Below are 15588 nucleotides of genomic sequence, written 5' to 3' on the forward strand. Positions count from 1 at the left end.
TTCACATGCACAATCTTTCGGGGACAAAACTGCGAAAAGTTAGAACGGTTGTAGGCAGAATGGCATCTTTGCTCATTCCACTCTCCCACATCCCCAAGCAATAACATCCATTCTATTTCCTCCCTCAAGATGGGAGGGGGCCCACTCTGAAGAAAATCTCCATGCTACCAACTAGCTGGCTGATCGACTCAAAGTGCCCCGAAAAGTCCCCAGAAAAGTGGGCCGGGGATTAGGCTTCTGAATACCCCAACCCAAATTAGGGGGGAAAGGAAGCTTCTTAGGTCCAAGGGAATCTATCTTGCTTTCCTTTTTTCTTTTCTCTGCATGTTTGGAGCAGAGGGCCTCTCACAAGATGGGAGAATAATAAAAGTTGGTTGAACGTAACTGAGTAAAAACCCAAAGATCTAATGGAAGAAGCAAGGGGGCGGCGAAGGGGGAGGAGGAGAGAGGAGACAAACCGAGGCTACTGAAGGGAAGTGGTTAGAGAGGCTATCTTTGGATCCTGGGCTGGAGAGGGGGGAGGTGCCCACACTTCTCCCTTAGGTCCCCTAGCAGTTAGGGATGGAGGAGGACCCTTCGGACACGGGGGGGAGTAGGGGGGAGGTTTGAGGAGGAAGGCTGGCTGAGCCTCGAGGACCCCCCCCTTCCCCGGCTCCCCTGGACGTAGAATGGGGGCGGGGTGCAGGGATACTGGAGGAAGGCTGAGTTGGTGGGACGGGGCGCGCGGGGCAAGGCTCTCCTCGGAGGATCGGAGTCGGGGAGCAGCAAGCAGGGGGCCTGTTTGACAGTCTCACCAGAACCAGGGTGAACCTCTCCTCCAGCTCGCACGGCTCCGGCATCGGCATCTTGCCCGGGGGCAGCAGCAGCGGCACGGGGGTCGGCTCTCCCGGCCCGGCCTCGGCGCTCTCCAGGTTGCCCATCCCGGCGGAGCCCCTGGCTCCTGGCGCTCGACTCCGGATCCTCAGCCCCAGGCGCTTGGGTCCCCGATGACCGAGTCCGGTCCCCACGCCGTCGCCGCCCCCTCTTCAGCCTGATCACGGGTGGTGTGGACGGGAGGGGGGCGGATTCGCTCCCTTCAGGTTGAGAAGTCCGGGCGGGGCGCGAGGAGGTTCCCGGCGGGATGGGGGAGGAGGAGAAGGAGGGGCGCGAGGGGCTCGCGGAGATTCCGGCCGGGAGGGGGAAGGCGGAGGAGGGGCGCGAGAGGCTCGCGGCTCTCCCGGCTCGCGTTCAGACGCGTAGCCTCCCGGGGTTCCCCGCCGGAGCCCAGCACCGCATCCGTGCGCGCGCGAGGCGGAGCGGCGTCTAGCCTGGCGCCCACTGCGCCCCCCCCCCCCGTCCCCGCCTCCCCCCCTTCTCCGGTTCTTCCCTTCCTACGCTTTCCCACCCCTCCCCTCCCCTCCCCTTCCTCTCTCCCACCCACTTCAGTCTAGACTCAGCCTTCCTAGCACTCCACTCTAAGCCTGGCTCCACTCGCCACCCATTCATACCAGCTCCACCTCCCTCCCGCCGTCACTGGACAGATCGTCCCACCTCTCCGTAGCTAATTGACTAGAGTCTCAGCCAATCACAGGATAAAGAGCCTCCTCATCTCGCCTTACCCCACCCCCGTCTCCGCCCACCGGGGGAAACGAGGAACGCCCCCTGGCGGCGCCTGTTAGGAAAACCATTGCAGGAGCCCCGTTATATAGAAAAATTACCTGGAGGATCCAATTCCTCTCCTTCCTGGCCCCAACTAATCCATACTACCTCTAGGTTAATCTTATCCCCAAAATTTCACTGTGTTACACTTCCTACTGTCTGTCATAAAATAATAAGAGCTTGAGCAGTAAGGGGACAATTCCCTCTCTTTGCATAGACACTAGCTTGACCCTGTGCAAGTCACTTAACCCCAATTGCCTCACCCAAAAATAAATAAATAAAATAATTTTTAAAAGGTGATTGAAGAATTTAGAGAAAATTAGGAAGAGTTATATGAATTGGTACAGAGCAAAGTAAGCAGAACCAGAAAATCAATTTACATGATGACCACAGTAATGTAAAATAAAACAGTATTTGAAAGATTTCAGAACTCTGATCAATGCATGAATTTGGAAGTCTGATGGTGAAATATACTTCTTGTCCCTTGACAGAGGTAGTATACATAAAGGGCAAAATGAGGTATACATTTTAGACATAGTCACTGTATTATTGGTCTTGTTTGATTGTACTTTTCTTGCAAGGGGGTATTCTTTTAGGGTTGATAGGGTCATTTGGAAATGACAATCATATAAAACATGTAACTTGGAATCAGAAGAGACGAGGGTTCAAATCCCACTCTGACACTTCCTTGGTGTGTGACCATGGACAAGTCACTTAAACTGCTTGGTTTTAATTTGTTCATCTGTAGAATTGGAATAGAACTTATTGGGGGGGTTTTTGGTTTTTTTTAGTAAGGCAATTGGGGTTAAGTGACTTGCCCAGGGTCACACAGCCAGTAAGTGTTAAGTGTCTGAGGCCGGATCCGAACTCAGGTACTCCTGAATGCAGGGCTGGTGTTTTATCCACTGAGCTACCTAGCTGCCCTGACAAATGCCTTGTTAAATATCTTTCTCCTGCTATGACCATATGAATCTTTTGGGTTTTTGTCTTCTATTTTATTTTATTTTTATTGGCAAAAATCCTCCCATTGCCCCGTTAAAAAAAAAACAACCAAAAAACAAAACAAAACAAAACAAAAATCCTACTCTCCCTCTTATCTCTCAAACTCTAATTGAGAAAGAAAGAAAATAAAAAACTCTGTTCCAAATGTGCAGTCAAGCAAAACAAATTTTCTTATTGGACATACACCCCCCCCTCAAATTATGTCTCATTCTGCATTCTAAATCCTTCATCTCTTTAGCAGAAGGGGATAGGTTGCATGTTTCAATGTGAGTCCTCTAGAATTGAGGTCATTGAGCTATCAGAGTTCCAAAGTCTTTCAAAGTTATTTGTCTTTACAATGGGAATGGGAAGGGAAAGGAAAGGTTGTATAAGCATGTATACAGTACCTACAACATGTCAGGCACTGTGCTAAGTACTTTACAAACATGATCTCATTTGATTCTCCCAACAATCCTAGAAGGTCAATGTTATTGTTGTTCCTTTTTTTGCAGTGGAGGAAATTGAGGCAAACAGAGGTTAAGTGACTTGCTCAGGGTCACACAGCTAGTAAGTATCTGAGGCTGGATTTGAACTCAGATCTTCCTGGCTCCAGGTAGAGTGTTTTTTCTACTGAGCCAACTAGATGCTTTTTGTTGTTACTGCATAAATTGTTCTGATTCTGCTCCCTTCATTCTGTATCACTTCATAGAAATCTCCCAGATTTCTTGAAATCATCCCCTTCATTATTTCTTGCAGAACAATAGTATCCCATCATTTTTATATAGCCTAACTTTTCAGCCACTCCCCAAGTGATGAATACTACCTCAGTTTCCAATTCTTTGCCATACAAAAAAAAAAAGTTGTTACAAATATTCTTTTACTTCTTTAGAATTTGCTTTGCTTAGTACTACCCTCCCACTTATTTCCCCCTTTTTCTTTTGTTTCCCTCCTGTTTCTTTAATGAAATATATTTCTGGAGTCAGTTGTATATATACATATATGTATTCTTCCCTCCTTTAATCAATTAAGATGAGAGTCAGATTCAAGTGTCAAGGAGTTCTCTGCTTCTTTATGGCTGCTCAATCATGTATAATTCTGAATGGGACTTCTCTTTACTTCAAATCTTTCTTTCTGGTGTGATGAAATAATGGGATTTTAGCAGATACTCAAAGACCCACCTGGAGATTAATCAAGACTGATTGAATCAAGTGAGAATGATTGACTGCTGATTAAGCCTACTTCAAGTTAATTGGATTGTATCAAGTTAATTGGATTGTGATCACACCTGGCTATCCCTTAAGAAGGTATAATTCTCAGAAACTAGACTATGAACTCAACTTGAGAACACCTTCAAAGACAATGGATTTGGATGACGCCAACCAATCACCTTGAAGCAGGGTGTAAGGACCGCCTCTGTTCCAGATCTATAAAAAAGCTTCCACAAACAGCTTGGAGAGGATGGCTGATTAAAACAGCTGGAAAAGGGTGTCCCTGATTAAAGCAGGCTCGTGGAGGAGGACTTCAGGAAGAACCCAACCAGGCTGGAACTCTAGGCTAGGTAGGACTTCTTTTTCATAACCTTCTGAACTCTTTGTAAATATCTGTATGCTCTAATAAATGTTTAATGCCCAAAGACTGGTACTGAAGCCTTTTAAATTTTGGTGACCACAATTAAGATTTTAAACATCACACTGGCCATAGGCAGCATTTTTTCTTTGACCTGGAAGCTCTGGATTTTGGCTATACTATTTCTGGGAGTTTTCATTTGGGGGTTTCTATCAAGTGACCTGTGGATTCTTTCTATTTCTATTTTGCCCTCTGGTTCTAAGAGATTTGGACAGTTTTCTTTTATGATTTCTTTTTTTTTTTAGTCTTTTATGATTTCTTGAGATATGATGTCTAAGTTCTTTTTTTAGGTCATGACTTTCAGATCATTCACTGATTCTTTTTTTAATTTCTTTTTATTTTTTTAAAAATAAACATTTTTATTTATGGTTTGGGGTTCCAATTTTTATCCCTCTTTCCCTCCCTAACCTCCCTCCTCCATTTGGCAGCAAACAATCATATGATTATGTAAAATATTACCATATTTGTCATTTTGTACAAGAAATCTTGATTAAAAGGAAAAAAATGAAAGAAAGTGAAAAAAAGCATGCTTCAGTTGGTTCCATCAATATCAGTTCTTTCTTTGGCGGTGGATAGTATGTTTCATCAATAGTCCTTTGGGATTATCTTGGATCATAGTATTGTTGAGAATAGTCAAGTCATTCACAGTTCTTCATCAAACAATATTGTTGTCTCTGTGTTCAATGTTTTCTTGGTTCTGCTCACTTCAGAATACATCATTTCATACATGTCTTTCCAGGCTTTTCTGAAGTCATCCTGCTTTCTTATGGCACAATAATATTCCATCACCATCATATACCACAGCTTGTATAGCCATTCCCCAATTTATGGGGATTCCTATGATTTCCAATTCTTAGCCACCACAAAAAGAGCTGCTATAACTATTTTCTTTTTCTCTTTTGGGGGATGTCTTTGGGATATAAACCCAGCGGTGGTATTTCTGAATTGAAGGGTATGAACAGTCCTATAGCTCTTTGGGCATAGTTCCAAATTACTCTCCAGAATGATTGGATCTTTTCACAACTCCACCAACAGCATTCACTGATTCTTTTACATTTTTTCTTCTTGATCTGTTTTCTAGGTCAGTTTCTTTTTTGTTATGAGATATTTTATTTTCCTATTATCATAATATATTTTTTATGGTGGAATTCTTGTTTGTTTATTTGTTTGTTCATTATTCAAGCCTGAGTTCAGGCTTTATATTAGCTCTGTGAACTTCTGGAGGGAATGTCTAGGCTGGTCCTATTGCTACTTTTTTCTGGGGTATTGAGTTCTGTGTTATTCGAGGATCTTGGGGATAGCTCAGGCTTGGGATCTGCACTTTTCAATATTCTCAAAGTGGTATGAGCCAGGGAAAAGTCTGATTTCAACCCTCTTCTCCCCCCACCTCCCTTCTTAACCCCCTTTCCCACTCTCTGACCCAATCTGGGCTCTGCAAGTTCTTGACCTGGGTTTGGACCTGAGCTACAGGTTTATTAGCTTGCCTCATTTGGAATTCCAGTAGATTGTTAATGTAATCATTTACTATTAGCTACCAGTTCTTCTTTGGTCTGGGATTCCTGCCCTGGTTATTCCACAGCAGGCTTCAGACCAGTCTGGAAGCTGGAAATAGGATCCCACTCTGTTCCTGGGGTTGGAGCCGCAGTCAGAGCTGCTACTTGACTGCTTTGGAATTTATTCCTTGTACACAGCCTTAGGGCAACTGCTCTTCACCCAGAAATGCTACTCCTAGGTAAAAATACTTCCTCAGTCAGCCCTGGATCTTTGACCTGGTACTGAGTAGTGAGCAAAGGAGTTACCAGTTTGTATCCATTCCTGCAACTGCATTATGTTGCATCTGGGAGCTCTTCTTGCCCTGGTACACAGCCTCTCCCCATTCTGGAATGCTTTGTGCAATTATTCCTGGCTGGACTCCAACACCAGTGTCCACAGACCTCTCTTTCTATCTCTCTACACCAACCTGGGCTGGAAAAATGACTCACTGTGATTCTTTTCTTGGGTTTCCCAATCAAGATTCAGTCTGGTATGTTTTCTAGATCTTTTGGAGGACTTGTAGCATTTAGACATGAAAGGACAGGAGAGAGCTGGCTGTACTTCTTCCTACTCCTCATCCTTCATCCTCTGTTAACTGTTAAATAACATGCAATAGCCAATTTAATTCCAATTCCAAATATAAACTACCAGAGAGGCCAGGCCTGAGTCAGGTTCAGCCCCAAACACCCTTACATATTCTCTCTTTATTCTTTCTGTGTCCATCATGAAGAGAAGTTTCTAGGGCACCATTTTGAACACCCTGACCTATCTCCTTTCTATATCATTGCATTTGTGGCTTTTACCCTATTCTTGCTTTCTGTTATGCTTCAGTCTTAGAAATATCAATTCATGAATAAAATAATTTTGAATGGAAACAGTGTACTGAGGTGGTACTCATTCTTTATATTTTATATAAGTCATGTAGGCCCATCCTGCACCTTAACTTTCCATGATTATTCATACAAATCCCAACCCCCTTAAGACCAGATTATCCTCTCTTTCTCCATCCTCCCTACTTAACCTGTGTGCAGACTGTATCACCTCTCCAACAATGGGATGCATTTCTAGGTGGTACAACCCTTTCTCAAAGAAAGAGGCCATCTAAAGTGCAAATTCCTCTTAGACAAAGGACCTTGAGATTTTTTTTTCTCTTTCAATAAACATCCACCTCACTGGAATGTCACCCTTTGCTTTTCCCTTCTGTGGTGATGCCTATTTTTTTATTCCCCTCAACCCAGTCCCTCCCACCCATTGATTTTATCCTATTTTCTCACAATTTCGACTCTAAAAAAAAATCAGAATTCCCTATGGACTAGGTTGGGGTGTGTTACCACTTCTCTTCTTCCCTTTTCCTGTTTGAACATCTTTCTCTGATGATATTCCTTCCACAAAAGATTGATTTCCTTATTGAGGTTCATGGGGTTCAATAGCACATAGATATTTAATTAAGCTATTCCTCCTTCCTTTCTCCTGATTTAAGCCCACCATAAAGGCTGGGCATCTTTAGTTTTCTTATGTTAGGACGTAGATGCATATTGGCCAGATTAAAGATTAAACTCACTGGGGAGATGATTGACCCTAATTGACTTTCTAGTGTCATTTCCCTTGAACATGGAAACTCTTCCTCACTAACTGATATTTCAATGCTCTCTGTGCCACCCACTACTTCTGTTTGCCCCCTTCTCCAGTTCTCTTTGCCTTTAGATAACTAGACAAAATTCGTGTATGCCACCATGTGTGTTTGTATATTCTATTTGAATCATTATTGGGGAATGAGATCCCCATAGGTGCATACTGAAACAAAAGCCTACAAGTTGTTTGTGTTCATTTTGCATTGCTTGCAACATAGGGTAGGGATGCTGAGTGGAAATTCCAAGTATTTAAATTCTCCAATGTATTTTTTTTAAACTTTATGTGTTATTTCTCTCTTCTGGATTCAGTATCAGTTACTGTACATAGAATATAATTTCTTTTTCTCAGATTTGAGGAAAACAAGTACTCCGCTATTTGCCAGTTATGTCACTCTACCTAATCCTCAATTTTTCCCTATGCCCTGGTTACTTCCCTATTGCTTTCTTAGTGTCTGTCAGCACCCCACAATTTGTAGGACAGATTTTGTTGAGGGCTGGACCTGACTCAGGTCAGTCCCTGGTAATTTAGTAAACAAAATGAGGTGTGATGAAATAATGGGATTTAGCAGATACTCAAAGACCCACCTGGAGATTAATCAAGACTGATTATATCAAGTGAGAGTGATTGACTGCTGATTAAGCCTACTTCAAGTTAATTGGATTGTATCAAGTTAATTGGATTGTGATCATACCTGGTTATCCCTTAAGAAGGTGTAATTCTCAGAAACTAGACTGTGAACTCAACTTGAGAACACCTTCAAAGACAATGGATTTGGATGATGCCAACCAATCACCTTGAAGCAGTGTGTAAGGACCGCCTCTGTTCCAGATCTATAAATAAGCTTCCAAAAACAGCTTAGGGGGAGTAGGAGTAGCTTTCTTTTTACCTGCTTGGCGGGACTCCTGACGGCGCGGCACAGACTCTCTCTCTCCAAAGGTGGTCTTTTTCGGATTGGTGAGTTTTTATAATGAATATAGACTAAGCTTAGACTTAAGACGATTTGTATTGTGTTTCTACTTTTCTATCCTTCTAACCAACATCACCTTGTGACTATCATAAATATAAATAAAAAGGTCTATCTAGAAAATTAAAACCTGCTTCCATTTACTAGTTTGGGAGATAAATTAAGGGAAAGGTTAAGTAGGGGAGATTTATGATCTAATATCCAATTTTAAATCTCACAGAGGTACCCATAAGTCATTCAACAGTTAACAAAAGGAAATTTATGTAGTCATAGCCAGAGAAGGATATTCAACAAGGATCAACAACATTAAGAACCCTTTGAGCCAAAATTAGAAGGGAAGCAGAAAGCTGGGAAACAATTTTTATAGCCAATGTTTCTGATAAAGGCCTCATTTCTAAAATATATAGGGAACTAAATCAAATTTATAAGAATGCATGTTGGGGCAGTTAGGTGGCGCAGTGGATAGAGCACCAGCCCTGGATTCAGGAGGACCTGAGTTCAAATCTGGCCTCAGACACTTAACACTTACTAGCTGTGTGACCCTGGGCAAGTCACTTAACCCCAATTGCCTCACCCCCCCCCAAAAAAAAAGAAACAGAAAAAAAAAAAAAGAATGCATGTCATTCCCCAATTGAGAAATGGTCAAAGGACATGAACAGGCAGTTTTCAGATGAAGAAATCAAAGCTATCTATTGCCATGTGAAAAAATGCTCTAAATAACTATTGATTAGAGAAATGCAAATTAAAACAACTCTGAGATACCGCCTGACACCTATCAGATTGGCTAATATGACAAAAAAGGAAAATAATAAATGCTAGAGAAACTGTGGAAAAATTGGAACACTAATGCATTGTTGGTGGAGTTGTGAACCATTCTGGAGAGCAATTTGGAACTATGCCCAAAGGGCTATGGAACCATGCATATACCCTTTGACCCAGTGGTACCAGTATTAGGTTTGTATCCAAAAAGATCATAGAAAAGGGAAAAGGACCCACATGTACAAAAAGCAGCTCTTTTTGTATTGGCAAAGAATTGGAAATTGTGGGAATGCCCATCAATTGGGGAATAGCTGAACAAGTTGTGGCAATGAGAGAGAGAGAGAGAGAGAGAGAGAGAGAGAGAGAGAGAGAGAGAGAGGAGTTAAAAAAAAAACCCTATAGTTAGATAGATATGTATTTCTATTGATCATCCTATCTATCTACACACACACATACACAAACTCATGAGTCTCCACCTGATGTGTCTACTTCTAAAAGTTAACCAAAGGGGACAGCTAGGTGGCACAGTGGATAGAGCACCGACCCTGGATTCAGGAGGACCTGAGTTCAAATCCGGCCTCAGATACTTGACACTTATTAGCTGTGTGACCCTGGGCAAGTCACTTAACCCCAATTGCTTCACCAAAAAAAAAAAAAAAGTTAACCAAAGGACCCTCTTCGTTCAAAGCAAAGGTGTTTAATGAAATGGCATAGTAAGAAAAGTAGCAATGAAGCTGGGTATAGGTGTTGATGGGGGGTATATTAGCTGGTATCAGGTTAGAAGCAGTATTGTAGAGCTAAAAAGGTACATACATGATCATGCCAGCACTCCTTGGGTCATTTCCTCATTAACTTTCTGGATTCAAAAGTTATCTAGGGGCAGCTAGGTGGCACAGTGGATAAAAGCACCAGCCCTGGATTCAGGAGGACCTGAGTTCAAATCCAGCCTCAGACACTTGACACTTACTAGCTGTGTGACCCTGGGCAAGTCACTTGACCCCAACTGCCTTACCAAAAAAAAAAGTTATCTAGAAGATATGTTCTGGATATACTTATAAACTATTAAAAAAAAAAAAAGCAAACATCTTGTTTTTAGAAAAGTCAGAAACCCTTGCTGGGACCTACAAAAAGTTTTCATTCAAGTTACCCTGTCTTATTGCTTTCAGAATACTGTTAAGAAGTCTCTCATCGGGCGGCGGGAGCTCTACCTAGATTACAGTACCTCCTTTCTCCGTCCGCGGGGAGGGCGACGTGGTCGGCGTCATGGTGGAGGAGGTACAGAAACATTCTGTGCACACGCTTGTGTTCAGATCATTGAAGAGGACCCATGACATGTTTGTGGCTGATAATGCAAAACCAGTACAGTTAGATGAAGAGAGTCACAAGCTAAAGATGGCTGTCAAACTTCATACAGAATATGGTCCTGTGTTGCACATGCCTATTGTGAAAGAAAATCTTAGAGAGAAAGGCTCTCAGAATGCAGTGGATGCATATGGGCATAAACAGTATCCTGCCAATCAAGGACAAGAACTTGAATATTTAGTGACTGGTACACATCCGTATCCACCAGGACCTGGTGTGGCTTTGACTGCAGATACTAAGATTCAAAGAATGCCAAGTGAATCTGCTGCACAGTCTTTAGCTGTGGCTCTACCTCCTTCACAAGCCAGGATAGATGCAAACCGTACTTCAGCTGGTGTAGGTGATATTTACCGACATGCTGGACTTCCTGAACGTTCACAGCCACCTGGATTAGCTATGGCTATGATGGAAGCTGGTGGCACCAAGAATGCTGCAATGATGGCCAAAAAGGCACCTACAATGCCTAAACCACAGTGGCATCCGCCGTGGAAACTATACAGAGTAATCAGTGGACATCTAGGCTGGGTCCGATGTATTGCAGTAGAGCCTGGGAATCAGTGGTTCGTTACTGGTTCTGCTGATAGGACTATAAAGATCTGGGATCTGGCTAGTGGCAAATTAAAGCTATCATTGACTGGACATATCAGTACTGTACGAGGAGTGATAGTAAGTGCAAGGAGTCCATACCTGTTCTCCTGTGGAGAAGATAAACAGGTGAAGTGCTGGGATCTTGAATACAATAAGGTTATCAGACATTATCACGGACATTTAAGTGCAGTGTATGGTTTAGATTTGCACCCAACAATTGATGTGCTTGTGACTTGTAGTAGAGATTCAACTGCACGGATATGGGACGTAAGGACAAAAGCCAGTGTACACACATTGGCAGGGCATACAAATGCAGTGGCTACAGTAAAGTGTCAAGCTGCAGAACCACAGATCATTACAGGAAGCCATGATACAACCATACGATTATGGGACTTAGTGGCAGGAAAAACACGTGTCACGCTAACAAATCACAAAAAATCAGTTAGAGCAGTGGTTTTGCATCCAAGACATTACACATTTGCATCTGGGTCTCCAGATAATATTAAACAGTGGAAATTCCCTGACGGAAACTTCATTCAGAACCTTTCTGGTCATAATGCGATAATTAATACACTGGCTGTGAATTCAGATGGAGTGCTGGTATCTGGAGCGGATAATGGCACTATGCATCTCTGGGACTGGAGAACTGGGTATAATTTCCAAAGAGTACATGCAGCTGTGCAGCCTGGATCTTTGGACAGTGAATCAGGAATATTTGCATGTGCATTTGACCAGTCTGAAAGTCGATTATTGACTGCAGAAGCTGATAAAACCATTAAAGTATACAGAGAAGATGATTCAGCGACGGAAGAAACTCATCCGGTCAGCTGGAAACCAGAAATTATCAAGAGAAAAAGATTTTAAAGTGGCAACATGTACATAATTGGCCCATTGTTTTATTTTGGCTTTTATAAATGCATTTAGTCACATTGTGCTCTGTATAGGACTTAAAACAGAAACTCAGCAGAAGTCATTACTGCTTCATCATGTTTTACAATAAACTCCCTTTTTTCTTAGGCAAAAAAAAAAAAAAAAAAGTCTCTCATCAAAGAAAATAAAGAAATGAATTTTAAAAAAAAGAAATATCTCATCAGGAAATTCTTAGCTTTAGATGGCAAGCTATTTGGAATGAAGAGGAAGGTGATCCCACCTAGCTAATGCACTCAGACTTAGTCTCCTGTCCCATTCCTGAACTTCTGATGTCTCAATTAGAGACATCACCCTAATATTTGGTGAACATTCCATGTACCTCCCAATTTTAATCTCTAAAGGCTAGACTATAGAGCAAATAAAAGGATACTTGCCAAATAGCTCTGAGATTCAAGGATCCCTATCTTTTGTGGTTTTTTTTTTTTTGGTTTTGTTTTGGTGGGCAATGAGGGTTAAGTAACTTGCCCAGGGTTATACAGCTAGTAAATATCAAGTGTCTGAGGTCACATTTGAACTCGGGTCCTCCTGAATCCAGGGCTGGTACTTTATCCACTCCACCACCTAGCTGCCCAAGGATCCTTATCTTTTGAACCCTAAGCCTCTTCCAGTGTCCCATGTACATAAGTGGGTAGAGAAAAGACACATAGACTCATGCCCAAATAAGATGTATAAAAGAACATAGAAGATAAATGGTTAGTTTTGATTATATAAAGTTAAAATATGAAGTTAAAAGGGAACCAACTAGCTTGGGGGGGGAGAGAAAGGGGAGAATTTTTTTAATCAATTTCCCTGATAAAGGTCTCATATCCAAGGCATATAATGAACTGATTTGAATTTATAAGAATATGTCATTCCCCAATAGATAAATGGCCAAAGGATACAAAAAGGGCAGATTTCAAAAGAAGGAATCCAAATAATCCACAACTAATTAAAAATGTTCTAAATCATTTATAATTGGAAAAACACAAATTAAAGTATTTTTGAGGTACCACTTCATACCCATCAGATTGGCAAAGGTGACAAAAGAAGGAAGTGACAAATGCCAGAGAGGAAAACAGATATTTTTTAAAATTTAATTTAATTTATTAATTTTTTGTGGGGCAATGAGGGTCAAGTGACTTGCCCAAGGTCAAACAGCAGCCAGTAGGTGTCAAGTGTCTGAGACTAGATTTGAATTCAGGTCCTCCTGAATACAGGGCTGGTGCTTTATCCACCATGCCACCTAGCTGCCCTAGGAAAACAGATATGTTAATGCACTGCTGGTGGAGTTAAGAATTGGTCTAGATTGGAAAACAATTCGGAACTGTGCCCCAAAAGTCGATAAATTGTGCATACCTTCTGACCCAGCATTACTACCACTAGCATATACTTCAAAGAGATCAAAGAAAGAAGAAAAGGATTCATATGTATAAAGATATTTATAGCAACTCATAGTTGCAAAAAACTCAAAGCTTACTGATTGAGAAATGCATAAACAAATTATGTTAGATAAATGTATTATTAACCCTTAGCAAATTACGAAATGCATACACTGATGCAGAAGTGAAGTAAGCACAGCCAGGAGTACAATTTATACAATGACAACATTATAAAGACAAACAACTTTGAAAGACTTTAGCACTTGGATCAATGCAGTGACAAATCATGAATCCAAAGGACTGAAGATAAACATACTACCCACCTTTTGAGGAAGAGGCGATAAGACTTAAAATGCAGACTAAAGATAGACATTTTTGGATATAGCCAATGGAGAAATTTGTTTCACTTAACTGCATATTTATTATTAAGGTTTTCTTTTTCTTTCTTTTTTAACTTTTTTTTGGTTTAGTTAGTAGAGTAGAAGTAGGAGAAAAAATAATGCCTGTTAATTGGGGGTGTGGCGGGGTGGAATCCCTTAAACGAAAAGGCAAGGTCCAGGGCTAAGATCATTTTATCTCTTTTACTTGCCTAATTGAATTCCTGGTCTGTCTTATGCAGATATAGCCAATCTAAAGCCTCCTAGCTTTGAGGAACACCCTTTTACTTGTAAACACCACAAATAGTCTCTACTGTTTGGAAAAATTGAATTTATCCTACCATGCCTTCAAGCCTATTGTTCTATTTCTCTACGCCATCTCACAGCCAAACTCCTAGAAAAAGCTTCCTCTGTTTTTTGACCTAATACTCACTTCTTAACATCTTGCATTCTGACACATAACCTCATCATTCAACTAAAATTTGTCTCCAACTTTATTAATCATATTCTTCTTTGTCTCTCTGTAGCATTTGACACTGTTGACCACCCCTTCCTTCTAGATTTGCTCCTTCCTTTGTTCTCCTTTTCATCTCCTCTGTAGGATCCTCATTCTTATCCCATCCAGGGTTCTGCCCTGGGATCTTTTCTCTTTCTTTAACATTCTCTCAGCAATTTCATCAGCTCCCATGGGCTCAACTATTAGCTCTGTTCAGGTAATTCCCAGGTCTTTATATCTGTTCTGTCTCACTGAAACTCCACTTACAGTCTTTTAGACATCTCCAAGTAAATGTCTTGGACATATTTCAAAGTCAGCATTTTCAAACAGGCCTCATTTTCTTTCTACTATACCCTCTGCCTTCCTAAATTCCTAGCTATCCTTTCTGTCACCCAGGTTTCCAACCTTACAATCAACCTCTATTCTCTTTCCTTATCTTTCCTATCAAGTCAGTTACCAAATCTAGTCAATTCTACCTCCACAATATATTTCATATCCCTTTCCTTCTCTCTACTCACATAGCCACTTTCCAAGTGAAAGATCCTCTTTATCTCTTGCTTGGCCTTTTAGAAAAACATACATTAATTTCTCTTTAACCCAATTCTCTCTTCTCTCCAGTTTATCCTTCACACAACTGCCAGAATGATACTTCTAAAATACAGATCTGACCAGGTTAGTCCCTGCTCAAGAAACTCCACTGGCTACCTCTTGCTTTTAAATAAAAACTCTTATGTAATATGACTTTTATAGTTTGTAACAATCTGGTTTCAATCTATGTTTTTGACTTTATTGCACATTACTCTATCTCATGATCTTTTATCTTCCAGTCAAACCACAGTACTTGCTGTTCTTATAGACAGCACTCCATCTTCTTTCTCTGTGTCTTTGTATAGGTGATCAGTTCCCGATGTGAGAAATAATTATTAATAACCAATGTCTTTGGGGAGAAGTCAGTTCTGTCCTCTTTTTTTCTTAATCCTTACCCCCCATCCCCACTCCAAGGTCCAATTCTCCTTGAAAATAAGATGACGTTGAATCTCTTCATCTTGGTGGGGCCCATCCAAACTTTCAAAAAATTTAATCTAATCATTGTGTCCTATTCAAGCTAGAGTGGGGTCTGCATTCTTTCTCTGATGTCTTTTTGACCAAGATTTAAATGACTTAAGTCAAGTATCCCAAGATCTCATTTTATTATATCCCACCTCCAATCATGTCAATCAGTTAGATTTGATTGTTGTTAACCAATTAAATTTGATGAGCCATCTACAGTTAGAAGGGTATAAAAACTCGGAGAGCACTCACATATATTTTGGTCTTTGGTCTGAGAGAAATGGCCATTGCTCA

The 15588-nt window shown here is 41.3% G+C and overlaps 2 protein-coding genes across 3 annotated transcripts in view; one reads left to right on the forward strand and one right to left on the reverse strand.

Moving 5' to 3' along the window:
- The window catches only part of FMNL3 (formin like 3), a 113541-nt gene extending 112236 nt beyond the window's left edge, over positions 1–1305 (reverse strand). For both annotated transcript variants that reach the window (XM_043965087.1, XM_043965085.1), the window contains exon 1: positions 795–1305. In XM_043965087.1, coding sequence (XP_043821022.1) covers positions 795–920 — 126 coding nt within the window. In that variant the 5' untranslated portion in view covers positions 921–1305. The remainder of the gene's footprint in view (positions 1–794) is intronic.
- An 8994-nt stretch (positions 1306–10299) lies between these two features.
- On the forward strand, positions 10300–12085 carry LOC122730082 (pleiotropic regulator 1). The gene has a single exon (XM_043969303.1). It carries the CDS (start codon positions 10397–10399, stop codon positions 11945–11947), a length of 1551 nt encoding a protein of 516 aa, XP_043825238.1. The 5' UTR covers positions 10300–10396; the 3' UTR covers positions 11948–12085.
- The last annotated feature ends 3503 nt before the right edge of the window (positions 12086–15588 follow it).

The sequence above is a fragment of the Dromiciops gliroides genome, chromosome 5 (assembly GCF_019393635.1).
Source record: "Dromiciops gliroides isolate mDroGli1 chromosome 5, mDroGli1.pri, whole genome shotgun sequence".
Classification (NCBI taxonomy): Eukaryota; Metazoa; Chordata; class Mammalia; order Microbiotheria; family Microbiotheriidae; genus Dromiciops; species Dromiciops gliroides.